The sequence below is a fragment of the Balaenoptera physalus genome (assembly GCF_965194825.1).
Source record: "Balaenoptera physalus genome assembly, chromosome: 1".
Lineage (NCBI taxonomy): Eukaryota > Metazoa > Chordata > Mammalia > Artiodactyla > Balaenopteridae > Balaenoptera > Balaenoptera physalus.
The window spans coordinates 101944851-101968949 of record NC_138882.1 but is presented as its reverse complement, the minus strand read 5'-3'; the positions used below and the strand labels follow the sequence as shown (position 1 = coordinate 101968949).

Below are 24099 nucleotides of genomic sequence, written 5' to 3'. Positions count from 1 at the left end.
TATCCATTATATGTATAAGTGAACATGATACTAAGCATTTGCTAATTATTCTCTGGGATACCTAATGCTCAGCCTTAAGATGTAACAACCACATGTGTTTACACTCATTTATGTTAAAAAAAAAAAAAAAGTCAGTAAAAATATCAGGCAGTTGTACCAATGATACCATCATCAATACAGCTATCCCTGTGAGTTTGGGGCCCAGCAGTGGCCTAGAGATTTTCCTGAAGAACTGTGTTCTATGTGGGACACTTTCAGGGATCCAGGAGGTTCCTTTTACCAAGATTGTCTACAGATGGCCTAACAGCAGAGAACATGCTGAGAATTTAATGAATGTTTAATTTAAATTTGTGATTCTTAACCTGGTTTTATTTTAGAACCTAGCCATGTCTTCTTCTTAGACTTCCAGAAACATTCATAGACATAGTATCAAATATGTGCTCCCCCATCTCCCTCAAATATATAGTGTTTATTGTATATTTTATATATTGTCACTGAAAAAGGAATGATTCAGATTGGTTTCAGTTAATTGAATGCTGACATCTGGTAAATGGACAAATCTTTTAACCTAAAATTCAAAGATATGACAAGGAAAACTTAGAATTATTGTGAAAAGAAACAGCTACTTTATATTCAGTACTGTACAGTCTAAATGCATAAAGCCATAAACAAGCAAAAAAATGAGTATAAGGCCTTATTGTTATGGAAAATTAGATCATTTCAAGGGATTTCGGATTATTTATAGGCATCTAGTTTATCAAGATGTGAACCTGATCCTAAATCCTTACTCTTTAAGAATAATTGGCAGACATCTATTAAATAACTACTAATGTGCCAAGGACGGTGCTAAGGTGCTATTGGAGATTTAACAGATCAGACAGAGCATCGACTCTAAAGGAGCTTACAAATTAGTAAAGAGACGGACACAGAGATGATACAGAGATACGGAAATTACTCATCTTGAATAGAGAGTGCTAGGACTAGCCTTTAGGCTCCATTTGAGCCTTTCCCTACAAAAATCTCCAGTCTTCCGGTTGCTCAGGCCGAAAGCCTTACAGTCACAGCCTTGAATCTTCTCTTGCTATTCTGTCTCACTTCTGATGTGTCAGAATGTCCTGTTCAGTTATATATTATAAAGGTGACCCATCTGGCTACATGTTGGTCCAGGCTGCTACCATCTCTCACCTGGATTGCTGCATGAGCCTCCTAACTGGTCTTCCTGTTTTTACACAGACTCTAGAACAATCCTATTAAAGTCAGACCATGTCTCTCCTTTGTTTAAATCCTTCCAATGGCTTCCCATGTCTTCCGGAACAAAAGCTAAAGTCCTATAAAGCCTCACAGAGGCTGGCCTCCCTTACCCCTCTGATTCCATCACTGCTGCTCTGGCCACATTGCGCATGTCATACATGCTCCTTCCTTTGCACTGGCTGTTCTGCTCGCACTTCCTTGAACCTTTACTCAAGTGTTACCTTCACAACGAGGCCTACCCTGATGCCCCATAAAAGAGTCACGGACGCACACCACTTGTGCCTTGTGGTGCAGAGAGAAAGCAGGGTTTATGGGGGAGGGAGTGATATACAAGCAAAGAAGTAGGTAGAGGGTACTCAATCCCCTAAATTCCCACTGTCCTACTGCTTAGGTTGCGCATGGATGGTCTGTACACGCCATGGTCAAAGTGCCAGTAGCCTGCTCTTCAGATGGATGGGGTATTTATGTGAGTTTATGATAGCAGAAACTCCCTGTTTGCTATGGACTAGATATTTGTGTCCCTCTCCAGACCCCAAAATTCATATGTTGAAACCTAACGCCTCATGCCATGGTATTAGGAAGTGGGGCTTTTGGGATGTGCTTAGGTCATGAGAATGAAGCCTGCATGAATGGGATTAGTGCTTCTAAAAAGGCAATCCCGCAGAGCTTCCTCGCCCCTTTCCACCATGTGAGGACACGGGTGCCTTCTATAAACCAGAAAGCAGGCTCTTACCAGATACCAAATCTGCCAGCACCTTGACCTTGGACTTCCCAGCCTCCAGAACTGTGAGCCATGAACTTCTGTGGTTTATAAGACACTTGGTCTATGGTGTTTTGTTATAGCAGCCCAAACAGACTAAGACACTGGTCATACAAATGACCTTGTTAGAAAGGGGAGCTTCGGAAGCCAGTGGCTGGTACTAGCCTGTTCTACTGTCGAGAACTGAAAACTGCTGAACCGGCTCTCTATTAAGCTACCAAAAGGAGGAAAAATGAATCTCTACTTTTGTTCCTCATCATCTGACCACCCCAGTTAAAATCATAAACCATCCCCAGCACTCCTGAGTAGCATTACATTGTTAGATTATCTTCTCCAGAGCACTCACCAACTTCTAATATACTATATAATTTATTTTTTATCTATTATTTGCCTTCCCCATTACCATGTGAGTTCCACAGAGGCAGAGACTTTTTTTTTTTTTCCACTGCTGCGTATCCCCAGCAATTTGAACAGTGCCAGCCCTGCAGTAGGCTCTCAATAAAGGTCTGTTGAATGAATGAATGAATGTGGGGACCTGTGGGGTTATTGGTGGGAATGTAATAACTAAAGAAGAGATGAGGAGAGAAGTTTTGGAGAACTGCCCTATGAGGAAGGATAAAGAAAAAGAGGGAAAATTAACTGGGGAAGATGGAGCTTTGAATAGAAAGACTGAGCTTTGAATAGGAAAAGATCTGAACGAGCAAGTCAGATAATCTTGAAGTGTTTATGCTCAATTCTGACAAATTTGAGTGTATTCGTAGCAGAGTGGCCAGGATGGTGACAGATTTGGCAACCACGTGTATGACAAGGGACTGATAAATCTGAGTAACTTATTGAAAAAGAAAGAAATACAGTGGGGAAGGGAAAAAAGCACATCAGATGAAAGGTAATCATGGTAGAGTGCGTATGTAGTATATTTAACTTTGAGTAATTCTGAAGAGATGAGCTAACGATGGTAAATAGCTCCAATAAGTCAAGTTTCTGGATCAATATAAGCATTTAAAAAATTCTGTTCAAAAAATAAATTGGGGGGCTTCCCTGGTGGTGCAGTGGTTGGGAGTCTGCCTGCCAATGCAGGGGACACGGGTTCGAGCCCTGGCCCGAGAGGATTCCACGTGCCGCGGAGCCGCTAGGCCCGTGTGCCACGGCTCCTGGGCCTGAACTCTGGAGCCCACGGGCCGTGGGTACTGAGCCCGCGTGCCACAACTGCTGGGGCCTGCGTGCCTGGAGCCCGTGCTCTGCAGCAGGAGAGGCCACGACAATGAGAGGCCCGCACACAGCAACGAGGATCCAGCACAGCCAAAAATAAATAAATTTATTAAAAAAAAAAAAAAAGAGAAGAAAAAAAAGAATCCACCTGCCAGTGCAGGGGACACGGGTTTGAGCCCTGGTCCTGGAAGATCCCACATGCCGCGGAGCAACTAAGCTCGTGCATCACAACTACTGAGCCTGTGCTCTAGAGCCTGTGAGCCACAACTACTGAAGCCCACGTGCCTAGAGCCATGCTCCGCAGCAAGAGAAGCCCTTGCACCGCAACGAAGAGTGGCCCCTGCTCGCTGCAACTAGAGAAAGCCCGTGCGCAGCAACGAAGACCCAACACAGCCAAAAATAAATAAGTAAATAAATGTATAAAATAAATAAATAAGTTGGGTGATTTGTGTGGCCGTAGACATTAAGTCACCTGAGTGTCAAGTAAAGCCTGAGGATGACCTCTCAGGAATGTCACAAAAAAATACTTGCTAAAAAAGCCTCTACCAGGGTTGACATTGCTGCTAAGTCTGAAGTGCCTCAATACCAGAGTCCCCCTGCATTCCTGTCTGTTGTTCAGCTGTTAAGCTAAACTGTATGTAACACCCAAGGGATATGTGCAGTAGAGTGTTCAGTACAAGTAGATGCTCAAAAATGTTGAATGCATAAAGCAGTGAATGAACGGAAACCCTGGCCAAGTCTGTACTCAACTTTTCATGCTATTAGGACAGACAAGAGTTGCAGAGTTAAGACCGGCTCCCTTATGCAGATCTGGAATTCAGTAGGGGAAGCTGCATATCAATGGTATATATGAGGAAGAAAAGAGCTCTCAGCATTGTTCCTCAAAGCTAGGAGCCTGATCCAAATTTTAGCAAGAAAAAAAGGAACTCCTCTCAATTTATGTTTGTTTTACAGGGAAGGGAGACTAGAAAAACCATAAGCCTTGGATCAGGGCTGCCACATGAGGATACTATAGTCAATTAGGGAACATTACACATATTGAGACCAGTTTTTAATTTAGAAAATAAGGTTTATAGAAAGAACAGTATACAAAATGAAACATATTAAAACATAAGGACTGCTTTTTGAGTTTTGAAACATGAAAAAGGACAGCTTTGAGTGAGGTTACTTGAATCTGTAGAATTTCGATCTGCAAGCTATCGATTTCTGAAGGGACCCTGGGTACTGGCTACCAATTCTTAAAGCTATCAGGTTCAGGATAAAAATCCCTTAAAGTAGCTACTAAAGCTCCTGAAGCAAGTAAGTAAAAAAAGGAAGCCCAGAATGACCTAATAATGAACATGTTCAGCCGTAGTTGATTAGTTGCCCAAGAACAGTAAGTTCTGTGGACATGATAGACATCCTGAGAAAAACAGTATAAAAATGACAGCAATATGTTAGAACCACCTTAGCCCATAGAAAAGCATGCACAGAGCACTTCCCATGTGCCAGACATTGTTCTAAGTGCGTCACATACACTAACTCTCTCAAGGCTCATAATACAAATATTACACATTATGAAACAGTGTTGCAGGATGAAATAAACTAGGGAAACTCATCGCTTTCCTATATCATACAAGCAGCACTTCTGGTACATCTGTTTAACAAACGAAACCTTTCATGATGCTTCTCACAGGACTGGTGATTCATGAAACACTCAGTTGGAGACATTAATATAAGTGAAAGGGGTTTGAAAAATATAGTGTTCTTTTAATCATTAAATTATTGAATATCAGACAGAATTACTAGGTTCTTATTCTATATCAAGTATTTTATATAGTGTTTCAAACAATTGGTCATGTAGACCTTTTTGGGAAACTTTGATTGGCTAGAAGTGCTCTCTCTCAGGAAGACAGTGTGTTTCACTGCAGGAAAGTTACAAGCCATTGAAAACACTTCATTGTATTAAGGTAATGTTTCCCTTGTAACTCCCCATCCGTTGACTACCCATCTGCCCTAATAATGCAAAGTCCTCTTATAACTCCAATAAAAAAAAAATAAGGATGGAAAAATTTGGAGAAAAATTTAACATTAGTATGATGAGATTATAGTGAGTTGAATGGTGCCTCACCTCCCCAAAGACATGTCCGCCTAGAACCTGTGAATGTGATCTTATTTGGAAAATGGGTCTTTGCCGATGTAAGTTAAGGACCTCAAGATGAAATCATCCTGTATTAGGATGAGCTCTAAATGAAATAAGTGTTTTTATAAAAGAAGAGAAAGGGAGATGACACACAGAGGAGGAGGTTATATGAAGACAAGGCAGAGATTGGAATGGTGTGTCTGTAAGCCAAGGGACAGCAAAAATTGCCAGCAGCCATCCAGAAACTAGAAGAGAGGCATGGAATGGATTCCCCCTCAAAGCCTCCAGTAGGAGCCAACCCTGCCAACACTTTGATTTCAGACTTCTGGCCTCCAGAACAATAAGAGTAAATTTCTGTTGTTTTAATCCCCTTCATTTATGGTAATTTTTAAGGCAGTTCTAGGAAGCTATTACAGTGAGATTAAAACAGATATTTAAATTACCAGAATAAAATTAGATTTAATCAAACCCAAATGCCAAATGACCAAGGAAAAAGATGACAAAAGACTGAGGATAAAATTAGGAGATCAGAATAAGAGTAGATGAATATAGATATGTTGAATTACAAGGGCAAGAAGGTAAAAAATAAGTGGATGTTTGAGGAGTGTATATGAAGGAGATAATAAATATTATCCACTATTACACTGTGATAAAACTAATAAATAATGGTTAAGGCATTATCAGATGTTTCAAGAATTATCAGGAATAAGCAAGTTATGTAATGTTAACAGTGAGTTAAATAAATATGAACGATACAAATTCTCCAAGTTTCTAAAACACTGGCTAAAATGAAGCTTAAGCACCTTGTCAGATGGCTAATAGAATAACGGGACTACCTGCGTGAAAGGAACGAGACCACACTAGGGAAAAGCAGCCTGGGGCCCTGGCTCTGGCTTTTACTTTTTCCTGCAACGTCATTCGCACGGTCCCAAAGACCCAGGAAGCCTTTGTCAATTTCTGAAGAATTGCTATAATATTTGTCACCACCTCAAAAGGATCATGCTGTTCTATATTTTGTTTTCAAGCCCACCCATCTCTCCATGCTTTTTCAAATAACAACTACACATAGTGCTTTAATACCTGCTATGTCTCCCACAGACCTTAGGCTCTGACTTCACTCATTTAGCCCTTTCTGAACACGTGTTTCATGAAAGGCACTGTGCAAAGTGCAATTTGAGAATGGGAAGCTCAGGACCCTGGTTCCTAAGGCTTCAGGGAGCAATATACCAGAAGAAATCATTAAAACTGTATAAAAATAATGCTATATTTTATGTAAACTATGAAACAAACTGTGAGCGATTCATAAAACTCTGTCTTCAACCCCAACCACTCTTCTTAGTGTCAAATGCCTAATGAACCACTGAGTGTGCACAGGCACTGAAAGTCTGCACAACTGAATGTATTACCTTCTCCTCTATACATGTTATGTCTCTTTTGTTTCTTGATCAGTCCAATGGTTTCACCGTTTGCCAGTCATCCAAGGCAAATAATTGTGTATCATACATGTACCACCTCTACCTCAATTCCTTTATCCAATCAATTCGACTTCCAGATGATACCAAAATCTGCCCACTGTCCTGCTCCACTGTCTCTATTCAGCTTTTGTCCAAACCTCCATCATCCCTCCCTTGGACATCTGCAGTAGTTTCCTCACTCCTCTCTTCGGTCCATGCCTCCCTTCAAGCCACTCTCACAGAGTAGGCAGTGATCTTTCAAAACAATGTAAATCAGTTCATATCATTTCTGCTTATAAAGCTTCAATACATTCCCAATGTATATATTAGAATCCACTCACTATGCTTTAAACGTTTCGACCCCCTTCTAATTCCTTAAACGTGTGAAGTTATTTCCTGTTAAATGTCCTTCACACAGGCTGCTGCTTCACTGTGATGTTTCCCTACCACCACTAACCCACACCCTGCCAATCCACATAGATCCTTTAAGTTTCGTCTAGATGCCACTTCTTCAAAATGTCCTTCCCTGACCCTACAGGTTAAATAGGCCCTCTTGTTGGACACTTTCACTTTGCTTCTGCTTCATAAGACTTATCAAAATTTGTGATTATTTATGAAGTTATTTGTTTTATGTTTGTTCCTATCCATCTTATTCATTGTTATATTTAGCATCCAGAACAGGACCTGGCACATAGTAGGTGTTGAATAAATAACTGTTGAATAAAGCAATGAAGGAATGAGTAAGTAAACACAGTGAGGTCACAGGTAAGGAAGAGATGGTTCTAATATGACCTACTCCGTACTCTGCACACCCTAAAATCAGTGCACCAAGCTCCCCCTGCTCCTGGAACAAGTGAAAGAGGAGAATGCTGCCATTTTCTCCCAATTCTGTTAGTTCTCAGGTAAACGGATCATCTTGAAATTTTAAAACTTTTACTTCTGAAATAATTCAGACTTAAAAGTAGCAAGAATAGTACAAAGAATTCTTATATTTTTTTCACTCAAACTCCTCAAGTGTTAATATTTTACCATGTTTATCATCTCTATATTTTCCTGAACTATTTTAGAATATGTTGCAGACAATGTCCTTTATCTAAATATTTCAGTGTGTCCTTCCTAAAAACAAAGGCATTTTCTTCTCTTGTATGATCACAGTACAATTATCAGAAACAAAAATTATTTAATCTAGAAACTTATTCAAAATGTGTTAACTGTTCCATGTGTGTCCTTTATAGCAAAAAAAAAAAATTTCTGGTCCAGGATTCAACCTAGGATCACATGTTGCATGTAGCTGTCATGTTTCTTTGGTCTCTTTCTCTTCAATCTGAAACAATTCTGCAGTCTTTCATGACATTGACATTTTTGAAGAGCATAGGCCAATTATTTTGTAGAATGTCATTGAGTTTGGGTCTCTCTGATATTTCCTCATGATTAGATTCAAATTGTGCACCCTGGGGGGGCAGGAATACCACAAAAGTGGTGTTACATCCTTCTCAGAGCATCACATTAGGAGGTGCGTGATATCTAGTTGTCCCATTACTGGTGATGTTAACTTTGATCACTTTTAGGTGTTTCTATTTTCCCTCTTTAGTAATAAGGTCTTGTGAGAAGACACTTTGAGATCATGTAAATATAGTGATAACCAACATTTTTTTTAAACATTAGCCACCTCTGTGGTCTAACTAATTCTCCATTTACTTGGGAAAATGCTTAAGGTCTATTAATAGGTAATGAAACAGCTAATTGCGCAACTTTTCCAAGTGTAATGGTCTGTTACCATTCTACCTTACCTCCTTCTCTCATGCATACAAAGAAAGAAACCTAGGATGCTATTTTTAAAAGAACATAATAAAATATCTAATCTCATTCCGTATTCATCAGATGAGAAAGCTGAGGCCCGAACAGGCTAAGTGACTTGCCTGGGGTCAGACAGCTACTCAGTAGCAGACCTGAAAATAATTAAGCGCTCACTGTAGAGCAAGAAAGGCAAAAGTCAGTTCAGTGCCCTTCAAATACACAAGCCCTAGGGGTACACCCGCAGCAGTCTAAGGCACGTTTTCTGCGACCGTTTTTGGAAAGTAATGGGATTCTTACACAGATCCACAAAACAGGGCAGAACATCGTCCACGGAGCCACTGCAGTTTCTAGGGAAGCACAGCGGCTCACTGCTGTGCCTGAGTGCTCTGTTCTCTTCCTTCCTCTCTTCATCTCTCTTGGAAACACTCAAGTCATTGCGGAGCCCTAGGAAACAGCCTTGCTTGCAATGGGCTCCTCACCTACAAATGCTACACGCTCCTTGCCCAATACTCTGGATATCTGTTTAATTCTAATTTGTGTCTTTATATATGTTATTTTGCAATTGCATGAGGTAGGCCTGTCATAATCTTACCATATTTTACAAACTTGAGAAGAGTTTTTAATTCTCCCAAGAACATCCAAACCTAGACTAATACAGAAGCAAGCAGCCTCTTCTACGATTCCCTGGGACTTTCTTTTCCAAGGTGACTATATGGCATGTAAGAGAAAAATAATAATAAATCACAGGTTTCAGGAGTTGGAACTCCAATCTCAGCCTCCACCCAGAACACAGCGTGGTCCTAGGCTTTGGCTTGCCTGCTCTGCTTCCCCCATTACTTAGAAGCAATGAAGATGCCATGCCCTGTCCTGTATCCCAAGGTACTACTTCTTCATAAAAGTTATTCTGAGATGGTATTTAGCAGCACACCCAAAGCTATGAACCAGAGGTAAGGACTCTAAAGACATCCCACACAGTCTTTCCATACAGGATATGTAGAGTTTCCTCTTTACCACTTCCTGAGAGACACGTGCATAAAAATTGAAGCAGTGTTTTAATTAAGGGTTAACCTTTAATCAGGACTTGGTATAAAATAAGCAAGGGGTATTTTAAAAAATCATAAAAGCAAAGATGTAAATTGCTATGAGTTAAAACTAGTAATTCAACAATTAGAAATACAGGGAGATATTTGCTGTGTTAGAGGAGCGACTAGTAGTAGTAGGAAAGCAGCAGCTGTGGTAGAAGCAGTAGAATCAGCAGCAGCTGACTTTTATGGCGTGTTTACCATGTTACCAGCACTCTGCTAAATGCTTTAATGTATAGCACCTCATTCAATCCTCAGAATCATCACAGTGTTCTCATTTCATACGAAAGTCAGCAACAAGTAAATAAAACACTGGGATAATATACACTTGATCTAAGATTATAATCCTGCTGAATAATCTTGGAGTGTAGACCATCAAGAAATTATTGCTGACTGACATACCAGCACATGCCCTCACTTCTTTCTGGTCACTTTAGGAGTGAGCTCTTCCCTGATCATCCTATATAAAAATATCAAACTCCTAACCCAGACTTGCCAGAGCTGCCTCATTAAAATATAAGCTCCATAAGGATAGAGACTCTGCTGAATCCCAGTATCTAGAACAGCGCCTTTTCTGCGTTAGGTAATTATTATATGCTGAAGGAACGAATAACTGCATGTAGCTTGCATGGATGTTCAAAATCATGTTACTGGCCATGCTTTGAAAAAGAAAAAGAGCCTGTAACGCCATCCCTAGTGGCTAAACAAGTTTGAGCACTGAATACTTGGTCAAACACTAGAAAAAAACTTAAACTAGGCCACTTCATTCGTAGTTGGCCAATACTCTCTGAGCACCCACATGTGCCAAGCACAGGAGTGCCTGAGAGTGACCACACAGTGAAACAGAGGGTTAAGAACCTTCCACTGACCGGGATACCGGCTCTCCCTGACTGCCGGCCCCGCTCACCCGGACTTCCTAAAACTAAGCGAACAACTCAGACAGGATTTTTAGTGTAACTGACCTCCTGGGCAACTCTATCTCCTGCTACTGGGAAGGCAAAGTAAAAGAATTGAAAATTATACTTTTCGTGTAGGGAAAAATGTCATAACCCTGGGAGGCTTTTAAGAAATTTGTAGAAAAACTTGTTTCTTAAGGGGAAGTTCCATTTTTGAATGAGCAAAACTTACGGCCTATATGAGCGTCTAAGATAACTGGGTAACAGTGGGCTAAAAACGCAGAAAGATAAATTGTAATGTGTTTACAGTTTCAACAAAAAGTGTGCTCTGACTACTTTCATTGCACAATCTTGTTCATTTATCACTGATCCTTGTGAAGAGAACAGCTATTAAGTTATTCAAATTGAAAAAAAAAATGTCAGTTGATGTGACAAAGTACTTGTATATTTACTTTATGGAAATGTTATGAAATTTTACTGCTGGTGTTAGTGCCCTGAGCGTTGCTTCCCTTTCAGTTTCTGCTTTTAGGGAAAAAAAAGTTATATTACATGATGCAAATTCTATTTTTTTTCCCAAATACCTCTAGGTATTCCTATTTTGCTTAGGCTAAACCTTCTGAGGGTAATAAAATTGTATTCCTTTCTCCTCTAAAAAAGGTTTATGAGATTAAAATAAGGGGGTGAAATCACACTTTATTCATAGCATTTTTTCATCATAGTGTTCTCTTTACATGCTATATCTATTAACAGGAAGAGTATATGACATTAAACGGTGACGAGGAAAAAGTTTCTGACTTGAACTCACACTCAAACTATAACATGCTTTCGGTTTGTGTGCTAATCTTATGTGATTATTTGTGGCACAGTGCTCATTCTGAAAGGAAGTGGCTAACGTTTACTTTTAACTATTGGCATCAGAGGAAACATGCTTTGAGCTATTTCAAAGTTCCGAAAGTAATCATTGAAATAGAATCTATAAGAAGACTTTGCAGTACAAGGTTAGACGGGAGAACTGTGCACCAGCCTGGCTTAAATACTGTTAATCAAACAGGATTATGACCATAAACATGTATCAGTTAAAAAGAGTCTGGCTAATATAAAAGTCAGTGAAAAGTACAAAACTTACATATTAACACACCCTATATTTCTGATGGATTTAACACACACATGATTTTTAATTTGGCATGAAGAACTAAATCTAGGCATGTTCATAAACCTGTTGGTCCATCTGATTCTGCTTTGCTCCAGAAAAAATTCCTTGTTAAATGCATCAGCATATTAATTGGTTCTATTTCAAAATCTGGAATGAAGATGTTTTAATGTTATCATGCCTTTGATCCTTAAGTGACAGCAAATTGTATTCTAAATTACGATACTCACAGCTGTTGCCTGCTCTATTACCCCTCTGTCCAGTTGAATGTTCTGGCTCCTTGTATGGAAACTGCAGAGTTGTATCCAAGGTTCTGAACCCTTCTTTAAGAGAGTGATGCTTGTAGTACTCCACAAGTTCCTTTAGGAAAAGAAGAACCAAACACATGAACTCCTTGACACATAATTATATACAATAGAGGGATGATCAATTTAATGCTAAATTTTCCATAAGCCTGTGTTAAGTGTGAGTAAACGATCATCTCTCCCTGCTGCCTGGATGAGCATGACACCTAACTGGTAATCGTCCTTGCTACCCAGGCCATTTATAATGTGAGTTACCCCCTATTGCTGCTCTACATGCTGTTAGTCTTCAGTCAGTTGTAGTAAGTAAAGAGAAACCATACTAAACCTCAATTTCAGAGCAGTAATTATTGTTCTTATTTATGAAATACTTCCCTTTGTTTTTGTTTAGAAAGGCAACAGCTGTTTTATGAATATATAGCAATTTCTAGCTTCCTGCATTTTCTTTCAACGCAAGCAGAAAAACAAACTCAATCCTAAATGTACTTTTCCATGGTAAATCAAAGTTGTTAAACCACAAATGCTACTTACTTGACATTGTTTCTGGCTTATGAGGAAGTGTTAGTGCGCTTCTCATAGCTGTCATCTGGTACTTACTAGAAGTCAATAATGTAGTTCTTTCCAATTTTCTCTTATACCTAATTTGCCCCCAATGCATCCAAGCCTAATATAATAACCACCCACCATCTTTCATACTAAAATTTCAGGAAATTTCTTTCGAGATGTTGGTTTCATAGGTTCTGCACAAATCTGAATCCCTCTACTTTAAACAGAAATTGGAAAATGATTAATTCATACTGGAAAAATGCATACTATCGTTAGATGAGTACTATAGATATTTCTTAGAAAAACCTGAAATGAAAATAAAAGCATAATCACTTTTAACCGAATTATTCAGTGCTTCTACTACAGCACTATTGTTTAAAACAAACAGTATAAAAGCAACTCATTTCTTTAAAAAACCACACTGTCATCGATTCAGTATCTCCATTCAGTGGGTATGTTCAAAGTTCCCCAAACAAATCAATCGGGCCAAAAATCACCCGAAAGAACAGAAAGAGGATCATCAATGATTTATTTATTATTTTTGACCAAACTTGGATGAGTTGTGGAATGCATCGTGCGGGGAGTTCCAGGGGTCACAGAGATTTTGTAGATAAGGTTCCTAGGCGTCCTCACCCTTGAAGGAAAGTGAAGGATTATGGGAGTTCAAAGGCAAGAAAGAGAGCTTCCTTTTCTGAGTCCAGTGGGGAGGATGAGGGAAGAGTTCATGATGGAGGTAGCTTGGCTTAAATTGAAGAACAGGTAAAATTTCAAAAGCCAGGAAGGAGGGAAGGATTATTTTAAGTAGAGCAGTCAGGCTGGGAACAGACACAAACATAACAAAGACCACGTTCATAAACTAAAAAGAGCCTGGTTTGGCTAAAGTACTGGATAAGGCAAATGGAGATTCTTCACCTTTCACATCTGGGGATAATAAACCATTTCACAGACTATAGCAAAGAATGTATAAAGTGCCTGGTACGTGTGAATAATCATGAGAGTTACCATGATCCCATGTGCCAGGCCATTTATATAGTTTCTTACAATCTTCAAACAAGAAACAAGAGATGGGCCTTTTCCCCCTGATGCTCAAGGCTCAGTGAGATTAATCAGCTTTGGGCAAGGTTGTATAACTGGTGTCTGGTTCCACAGTTTGTGCTCTCAACTATATCGTATTATTAGCAAATAGTACCTGGCAAATGTAAATATGCAAAAAGTGAAGCAAAGGGAAGGAGCATTTTCTAAGTATCTATGGTATACCAGGAATTTGTTCTCTTAGACCCAAGATGCTATGGTTTTACACTTAAAAATTTTTTTTTCTTCCATCCTTTCTTCCTTGCTTGGGCCCAGATTATGGGTGCCCTTGATGAAGCAAAGGAATGTGGAACCTGACCAACTTAAAAAAAAAAAAAAAAGTTAAAATATCAGAAGATTATATCTTCAAAATGACTTTACTGATCAGAATATGGCATTTATATTATGGTGATTTTAGCATGGTTTGCAAAGGCAAGGTCTGGAATTAAATTCTACTTAGAGACCAATATTATCATTTAATTTCTTTAAATGCAAAATTTTGTAAGGTCTCTGGAAGAACGGTACACTTTATTATCATTTGCATCAGCTACACAATATATATGTATATATATATATATATATATATATATATATATATAACAGTTCTCTTAGTCTTCTCGTTTAAACTGAATGAAATGTGTTCTTTTCTTTAGCATAAATGTGAAAATAAACCTGAGAGTAATTATAAGCCAATAACTTTGAACTTCAATGTAATTTTGTTATAATATGAATTTTACGCATGATATCATGAATTAGTATGAATTAAGGTTTATGTGAAGTTGGCTAGAAACTACAGAATTATCATACTGAAAAGGACTTGGTCATCATTTAATACCTACCCACCTCCAAATTTTATGGAAGAAAAAAATGACTTTTCCAAGGCCTAGGGTCATGTGGCTTGGTAAACTGTAAAACACTTTTTTATCACTTCACTAAGCATGGAAGATATTTTAGTTCCATTTTTACAGTCTTATGAGGGTAAATCTTCCTACATGTTTCCAACTGGGTAGAATTAAATAGTGCCACAGTGGATCTCTTCCAACTTATGCCTTTCAGTATTTTAGTCTAATCCACCTCTGCTTTAGCAATCGTTGACCTTCAAGTACTACAAGTAAATAAGAAGACTCTAAACAAAAGAAATTGCTAAGCTTTCCTTATCTCATACTGACACAGCGGTGTCAACAATTCAAGCCTCTCTGAAAAATAATGAGTGAGAGCCAGTCATTCCAATTACCAAGGAAACAGGCAGTGGAGATGATTTATAAACAGCATTTGGACATGGATTGTCTGGCATACATGAAAATTAGAACAAAATTAATGCCTTGTAATCTGGATACAGAAATTCATTTAGAATTTGGATTTAATGACTAAGAAAAACAAAGATTTTGATTAACCAAGCCATTGAAACCAGAGGGAAAAGGTTAGGTCATAACCACCTGAGGCCAATCTTCTTTTCGAGAAACTGGCTAATTTAAAACAAATTCTGGATTTCGTTTTCATTTTACATCCTTTCCAAATTAAATTTAACTCCAGGCCCTAATGAGTGTCATTAGGTAGATGAATATAACTTTACCAGCCATGATGGGAAGATACTGAACTAAAAAAACAACTCAATGCATAGACTGTTATGTACTTATAATGGGAACTGTGTTATTTGACACCAACACGATGAAATGTAACCTCCTTGAGGTTGCATGATGCAGGTTCAGAGAAGCCCCTACGCTCCCAAGGTGCCTATCAACCCTCTCTCTTCTTCCAGAGGGGCTAGTTACTGAGATAGGAGCCATCCCTTCTGATCAGGTATCCATGTGGCATTTCCCAGTGGAGGGTCAAAGGACAGCACTATTGTGAGGTTCTCGGTACAGAGAGATTTACTAATTTGAAAGCTTTTTTGAACAGTTGAGTCCTTTTTGAGTTCTGCAAAAACACAGTAACTTCACATAGTGAGGACTCAATATAAATTTGTTCAACAAATGAACAGAAACAAAGAGGAGGAGGTAGGTCCAGACAACTTCAACGGTCTCTTCAGCAATGTTTACAGTGATTTTGTAAGATCTGACAGAAGTATTCATCTAAGGCTGAGATTTTTCAGCTCCTTGTCTGTCTTTTCACACTCATATGCTTTTGCCGAAGTTTTTTTTTTTTTTCATTGTAGTTTTGCAGTTAATTCTTAATCCCCTCCCTTTAATCCTCTGCACTATGTACTTCCTTACAAAAGATCCCCAGATATGGAGGAAAAAACATCCATGTGTCTCTTGTAGTGGCATTTCTGATGTTTTACACATACCATATAAGGGGAGCTTATTTTAGCTCTGTGACAACTACTTTTAATTCCCTTTCCAGAACATCATTGCAGAAACTTTTACTGCTCTCTGGTCCAAATTATTTGAATTCTGGGTCTTTATTGCTTATACTATAATAACAGCTTTACATGCAGATAGGAACTTGAGGATCTATGTCCACTAATCCAGGTCATGCAGTATTTACTAGCTTTTCACATCTAACCTTAGAGGATGAGGAACTTTCTTGAGCTGAATCCAGGCGACAAAGAGCTGAATTGATTGGCCCTTTCCAGCGACTATTCCTTTCATCCTCTTCGCTTATCTCCTGTGATGGAAGTCCCTTTTGTTGCTTTCAAAGTCATCAAGGCTGGTAGTCAGCTTTGGTCCTACAGCATTTTTTTTTTTTTTAAAGTCTCATATTAACTATAATACCACGGAGCAGCCTCATTACCAACCACCCTAATTTCTTCAGGTGAGAGTCAAGCTGGTGTGTCTTGCAGTGATGTGGAGACTCCCTGTTCACGCTTTTATCATGTCTCAGCTGGGGCTGTTACTCATTATTTGTGCATCCACTTGCCACCTCCCTGCTAGGTTTTCCTTTAAGGAAGAACCTCCTCAGGTCCACTTTTCTCTGTGCACAGCCTGCTTGTTCCAGCAGAACGTAACTCACTGCCAGCAGGGAGGATGCCTGGATCTTGGTTGCCAGTTTGACAGGGTTTACATTTTCCAGGACACAGTCTTGCTACCCATCCTTAGCTTTTGAATTGGGAATGTGATATTTATGTCCAGAGAGGTTTTCTTACTTTTCTTTCAACTCAAGATGCTTCAATTTCTTTAAAATGCTGATTCCTGTCTTGAAGCAGTTCTAAATTTTTAGATAAGGCTTTCAAGCTGGCTTATTTTGTAAGGCTCTCTTACACTCAGTTTTAACTTTAATGTTAACATCTGCAAAGTGCTTTGAGATGTTTTCTGGAACGATGCAGTGTGTATCATTTGACTGATGGTTCAATCAGTGAGTGGTCCTTCCCAATGTTACTCAAAGTACTTAGCAGAGTGTTACAAATGCATCTTATGTTCTGTCTCCAAATTCTTCATTATCTCAAGAAACTCTCGCAAACTTGAGAAACAGACTTGAGATCATTTTTCATGAAATAAGAACTTTCTTCTTTACTGTCAGCAATGCACATGTAATGACATATTGATATATGTATTGTTGATATGACATATACATACTATTCTTATGTGCTAAGTTTCACTTTTAAAAATCATCAGAATTAATAATCTTTATTTATTTGAAACAACTTGGTAACAACATACTGTTCAATTTAAATGTAAAATTCCTACAAAATATCACTGTCATGTGGTAAAAATTCCACCTTGTTAATGTTTAATTGTCCAAGGTAATGAAGGAGAACAGTAGTACAGATCACCTAAAATAGCAGAAAATACAAAAATGTTTTCCATTTGACAGTATATTTTGCATGAAATGAACCTAAATGTGAGCGGTATTTTACCAATTACAACTTTTTAATGTTATAACTTAAAATATTTTCCTCTGCCTGAATGAAGAGATAGAGGCAGAGGAAAGAAGAGAAGCATGTTAAAACTTTGCTGTTTCATTCAAACAAGGTAAAACACAAGTAACTGAAAGTTGATTGTTTTGAATGTGTCTATGGCTCTAAGAATCTTCTAGTGTGGACTCTGAAATATTATCCAAAACTTGTAAACTTAGTTTACAATGAAAAATATGTCTAGGGCAATATAAAACTTAACTAGAATTCTTACAATTAAAATTTTCAGGATTCTGCTGCAAAATTATGGTATGATTCTCTTTGAACAATGTTTCAGTGAGCAAAAATTCCAAGAAACTAGAATTAAACTGACCTTTCTAATAAGAGAAAAATAAGGACCACAGATTGAAAAGAACTAATCAATGCTTACCATTAAGCTTTTAAACTTTCTATTTTCTGCAATGTGAAAAAAGCCATCTCTTGTTAAAATCTTGATGTGCTTTGCTTCATTATTGTACCTGTGGGCAATGGATAACTTATGAATATAAATGTGTTTTTAATCAGTAGAAATCAATAATTACCAGAGGGCATGCCCCAATAACATTATAGGAATTAATTCTGAAGACAAAATATATACCTATGCCAATACACTGGTGACAGCTAATTAACAAAATATATTCACTAGATTGGTTGAAGATACAACCAATATTTGAAGTGAGATGGTAGGGTTGGGTTACATTTGATCAATCACTATGCCCAATTTATTTATAAGATCAATTTGGGAATATGGAAAAACAAAACAAAATCTAGTAATTTATAATTCTTAGGATTTACTAGAAACATACACACATCAAGTACAATGTTATGAAAGAAGTCTAGTATGCCAATTAGCAGGCTATATAACACTTAATACCATTTTTTCTAACAGATATTTTCAAGTATTAATGAACTGTCTGGAGAGATGATACATTATTTCTGCTGCAATTAGAACCTTGGTTTTCAGCTTCAGTGTTATATATGTCAGATGATCTATGCAATTATGAAAACAGGAAAGCTATTTCTGTAAAAGTACTTGTCCCACTTACTTAATGCTAATTGCATATTCTCCTGACTCTTTGGTCCTGTGCCTCACAAGGTAAGTACTATTTACTCTGTTAATAAGTTCAGTCTCTGCCTGCAATCTTTCCATTGCTCCAGCATACCTGTAAGAAACAAGGATGCAGAAAATTTGGGTAATGTACCTGGAAGAGAACAGAGGCTAAAAATATGTATCTGTTAGGATTTTAACTTAGTGGCAGATCTGAACTGTTTTTACTTCTGTACTAATTATAGTACTTCAAAAAAATAATGCAGAAAAAAGTCCTTTAGATACGTCCGAACACAAATGCTCTACGAAGATTACAACAGTGAAGTGAATATTGCCTAACATACACTAAATATTTATCAAATAAATAAATGGGACAAAGAAAAGAATTAATAGGTATCGGGTTAGAGAGAGAGTTGTGGGGAATTTAGCGACAAGAAAGAAAAAGACTTGCAGGGAAGGGTTGCCCTGCATAAGACACACACAGATATACAGACACATATACACACATACACGCCCTCCTCCAAAATTTCACCTTTGCTAGGTAAAACAGTATGAAACAAAATTTCCTTTGAGTATTGTTGTAAGAAAATTCAGAAACAATTTAAATTATTTTTAAATAATTATTTTTTGGATATAAGATTAATTCTTGTAGTCCACAATTTTGATAACCAATTTTCTTAAGAAACTGGTAGTAATGAATACAATTTTTAAAAGGTGGATATTTTCAAAACCAGAATTCAATTCTTCCTAAACTATACTGGTCTTAAGCATACCCATATCCCATAACGATAACAATAAAAGGCCCAAATTCAATGTTAAAATATTCTTTAATGACCCTTTGCATCAAACACAGGTTTAGCATTTATTGACAAAATATATCAGAGATTATGGGTAATAAAAGTTAAAGGAAAAACTTTTATGTTGAGATCAGCTATCTTTCAAATCAATATTCTAGAAAATTTTCTGATTCACATGTAGACTCATGTAACCCAGTGTAAATACCCACATTTAATCTATGCTAAATATTGGGTTGGCCAAAACGTTTGTTCGGTTAGTGAATACGTTCAATAAAATTCTTTGTGAAAATGAAAAATGTTTTATTTTTATTTAAAACCGAACGAACTTTTTGGCCAATCCAATATTTAAAATACACATGGTAGGCATTTGACAAGTTTGCAAAGGGAGGAGGACATGTGAGGTTTCCACCAAGTACAGAAGAAAAGCTGAGGGCATTTTATGTAGATGGTACCTTGGGTTAAAGTTAGGATAACCACTGACTCATTACTACCTAGTATAATCTGACTCACATCTTCCTCTTCAATCTTATCTCTAACAAACCCCTTCTTTACTAGTCTCCAGGCCTCTTTCAGGTTCAAGAATTCTTAGAGTTTTGCATAGACTATATTCCTGTGTTGGAAATCTCTCACCCTCTGTCAACCCACATTCCTTCTCCTCCTTCAGGTTTAGAGAGTCTTTTCTGACCATCCCAGCTAAAGAACACTGTCCTGTATCTGGCACTCTCCACTACATTATTCTCATTACAGTATCCCTAATTTCCTTCATGGCATTTACGGCAATTAGCATATAGCATAAGCATTTTTATCAGAGTAACACATGAACATAGTTTTTAAAAGTCAAGTCATACTATAAAACTATAATGAAAAAGCAGCACTACCCCATCTTATCAGATCCTACCCCAAGTCCCATTTCAAGTATTTCACCTATTTTTCCTTGTTATTTTTAATATCTACTTGAATATTTCTAAATAACATGATTAAACTACAATTTATCAATTTTATTTTATTTTTAATTTTAATTTTATTGGAGTATAGTTGATTTACAATGTTGTGTTAGTTTTAGGTGTACAAGCAAAATGATTCAGTTAAACATATACATATATTCATTCTTTTTGGATTCTTTTCTCCTAAAGGTTATCACAGAATACGGAGTAGAGTTCCCTGTCCTATACAGTATGTCCTTGTTGGTTATCTATCTTAGTAGTGTGTGGATGTTCATCCCAAGTTCCTGATCTATCCTTCCCCCATCGTTTCCCCTTTGGTAACCATAAGTTAGTTTTCAATATCTGAAAGTCCGTTTCTGTTTTGCAAATAAGTTCATTTGTATCATTTTTTAAAATTAGATTCCACATATAAGTGATATCATATGATATTGGTCTTTATCTGACTTACTTCACTTAGTATGACAATCTCTAGGTCCATGCATGTTGCTGCAAATGGCATTATTTCTTTTTTTTTTATGGCTGAGTAATATTTTCCATTGTCTGTATGTACCACATCTTCTTTACCCATTCCTCTGTCCCTAGACATTTAGGTTGCTTCCATGTCTTGGCTATTGTAGATAGTGCTGCAATGAACATTAGGGAAGCATGTATCCTTTCGAAGCATGTTTTCTCCGGATATGTGCCCAGGAATGGGATTGCTGGATCATATGGTAGTTCTATTTTTAGTTTTTTAAGGAACCTCCATACTGTTTTCCACAGAGGTAGTGCCAATTTACATTCCACCAATAGTGTAGGAGGGTTCCCATTTCTCCACACCCTCTCCAGCATTTATTGTTTGTGGACTTTTTGATGATGCCATTCTGACCAGTGTGAAGTGATACTTCACTGGAGTTTCGATTAGCACTTCTCTGATAATTAGTGATGTTGAGCATCTTTTCATACGCCTTTTGGCCAACTGTATGTCTTCTTTGGAGAAATGTTTATTTAGGTCTTCTGCCCATTTTTCGATTGGGATTTTTTTTTGTTTGTTTTTTTGACATAGAGCTGCTTGAGCTGTTTGCATATTATAGAGATTAATCCCTTGTCGGTCACTTTGTTTGCAAATATTTTCTCCCATTCTGTGGGTTGTCTTTTTGATTTTTTTTAATGGTTTCCTTTCCTGTGCAGAAGCTTTTAAGTTTAATTAGGTCCCATTTGTTTATTTTCGCTTTTGTTTTCATTACTCTAGGAGGTGAATCCAAAAAGATATTGCTGAGATTTATGTCAGAGTGTTCTACCTATGTTTTCCTCTAAGAGTTTTATAATGTCTGGCCTTACATTTAGGTCGTTGATCCATTTTGAGTTTATTTTTGTGTATAGTGTTAGAAAATGTTCTAATTTCATTCTTTTACATGTAGCTGTCCAGTTTTCCCAGCATCACTTACTGAAGAGACTGTCTCTTCTCCATTGTACGTTCTTCCCTCTTTGTCATCGATTAAAAAAAATTTTTTTTCCTAAATTTTTTGGTTGTGCTGTGCAGCATGTGGGATCTTAGTTCCCCGACCAGGGATCAAACCTGTGCCCCTTGCAGTGAAAGCGTGGAGTCCTACCCACTGGACTGCCAGGGAAATTCCTCCTTTGTCATAGATTAATTGACCATAGGTCTGTGGGTTTATTTCTGGGCTTTCAATCCTGTTCTGTTGATCTATATTTCTGTTTATGTGCCAGTACCATACTGTTTTGATGACTGTAGATTTGTAGTATAGTCTGAAGTCAGGGAGTCTGATTCCTCCAGCTCCATTTTTCTTTCTCAGGATTGCTTTGGCTATTTGGGGTCTTTTGTGTTCCCACACAAATTGTAAAATTTTTTGTTCTAATTCTGTGAAAAATGCCATTGGTAGTTTGATAGGGATTGCACTGAATCTGCAGATTGCCTTGGGTAGTATAGTCATTTTGACAATATTGATTCTTCCTATCCAAGAACATGGTATATGTTTCCATCTGTTTGTGTCATCTACGATTTTTTTCATCAGCATCATAGTTTTTGAAGTACAGCTCTTTTGCCTCCTTAGGTAGGTTTATTCCTGGGTATTTTATTCTTTTTCATGCGATGGTAAATGGGATTGTTTCTTTAATTTCTCTTTCTGATCTTTCATTGTGAGTATATAGAAATGCAAGAGATTTCTGTGTATTAACTTTGTATCCTGAAGCTTTTTTTCAAACCATGTTTTTCTCTGGATCTACGCCCAGGAGTGGGATTGTTGGATCATATGGTAGCCCTATTTTTAGTTTTTTTAAGGAACCTCCATACTGTTCTCTATAGTGCCTGTACCAATTTACATTCTCACCAACAGTGTAGGAGGGTTCCCTTTTCTCCACACCCTCTCCAGCATTTATTGTTTGTAGACTTTTCAATGATGGCCATAATGACTGGTGTGAGGTGATATATCATTGTAGTTTTGATTTGCATTTCTCTAATAATTAGTGATGTTGAGCATCTTTTCATGCACCTCTTGGCCATCTTTATCTCTTCTTTGAAGAAATGTCTATTTAGGTCCCACTTTCTGGAGAGCTTTTATCATAAATGGGTGTTGAATTTTGTCAAAAGCTTTTCCTGCGTCTATTGAGATGATCATATGCTTTTTATTCTTCAATTTGTTGATGTGGCATCACACTGATTGATTTGTGGATACTGAAAATTCCTTGCATCCCTGGGATAAATCTCACTTGATTATAGTGTATGATCGCATTTAATATATTGCTGGTTTCAGATTGCTAGTATTTTGTTGAGGATTTTTCTTTTTTTGTGGTATCTTTGTCTGATTTTGGTATTGGGGTGATGCTGGCCTCATAGAATGCGTTTGGGAGTGTTCCATCCTCTGTGACTTTTTGGAAGAGTGTGAGAAGTATAGGTGTTAACTCTTCTCTAAATGTTTGATAGAATTTGCCTGTGCAGCAATCTGGTTCTGGACTTTTGTTTGCTGGGAGTTTTTTAATCAGTTTCAATTTCAGTACTTGTGATTGGTCTGTTCATATTTTCTATTTCTTCCTGGTTCAGTCTTGGGAGATTGTACCTTTCTGAGAATTTGTTCATTTCTTCTAGGTTGTCCATGTTATTGGCATATAGTTGCTTGTAGTACTCTCTTATGATCCTTTGTATTTCTGTGGTGTCAGTTGTAACTTCTTTTTCATTTCTAATTGTATTGATTTGAGCCCTCTCCCTCTTTTTCTTGATGAGTCTGGCTAAAGTTTTGTCAATTTTGTTTATCTTTTCAAAGAACCAGCTTACAGTTTCATTGATCTTTTCTATTTTCTTCATCTCTATTTCATTTATTTCTGCTCTGATCTTTATGATTTCTTTCATTCCACGAACTTTGGGTTTTGTTTGTTCTTCTTTCTCTTTGATTTTTTTTTTGTTTCCTGAGGTAAGACTGTATTGCTATAAACTTCCCTTTTAGAACTGCTTTTGCTGTGTCCCATAGGTTTTGCATCATCGTGCTTTCACTTTCATCTGTCTCTAGGTATTTTTTGATTTCCTCTTTGATTTCTTCAGTGATCCATTGGTTGTTTAGTAGCATATTGTTTAGCTTCCAGGTGTGTGTGTGTCTTTACAGTTTTTTTCCTTGTAGTTGATTTCTAATCTCATAGTGTTGTGGTTGGAAAAGATGCTTGATGTGATTTCAATTTTCTTAAATTTACTGAGGCTTGCTTTGTGGCCCAGCAGGTGATCAATCCTGGAGAATGTTCCATGTGTACTTGAGAAGAATGTGTATTCTGCTGCTTTTGGATGGAATGCTCTATAAATATCAATTAAGTCCACCTGGTCTAATATGTCATTTAATGCTTGTGTTTACTTATT

The 24099-nt window shown here is 37.5% G+C and overlaps 1 protein-coding gene across 17 annotated transcripts in view; it reads right to left on the bottom strand.

The window, feature by feature from the left end:
* VAV3 (vav guanine nucleotide exchange factor 3) overlaps window positions 1-24099 on the bottom strand; it is a 521969-nt gene that overhangs the window by 139489 nt on the left and 358381 nt on the right. For 8 of the 17 annotated variants that reach the window (XM_082451935.1, XM_082451936.1, XM_082451934.1 and 5 more), the window contains exons 23-25: window positions 18519-18635; window positions 17864-17951; window positions 11952-12081 (exon numbers count right to left, since the gene is read on the bottom strand). In XM_082451935.1, the coding sequence (XP_082308061.1) occupies window positions 11952-12081; window positions 17864-17951; window positions 18519-18635 (335 nt within the window). Of the gene's footprint in view, window positions 1-11951; window positions 12082-12554; window positions 12876-17863; window positions 17952-18518; window positions 18636-24099 lie in introns of those variants that run through there. The other 9 variants (XM_082451926.1, XM_082451938.1, XM_082451925.1 and 6 more) reach the window with 4 other exon arrangements.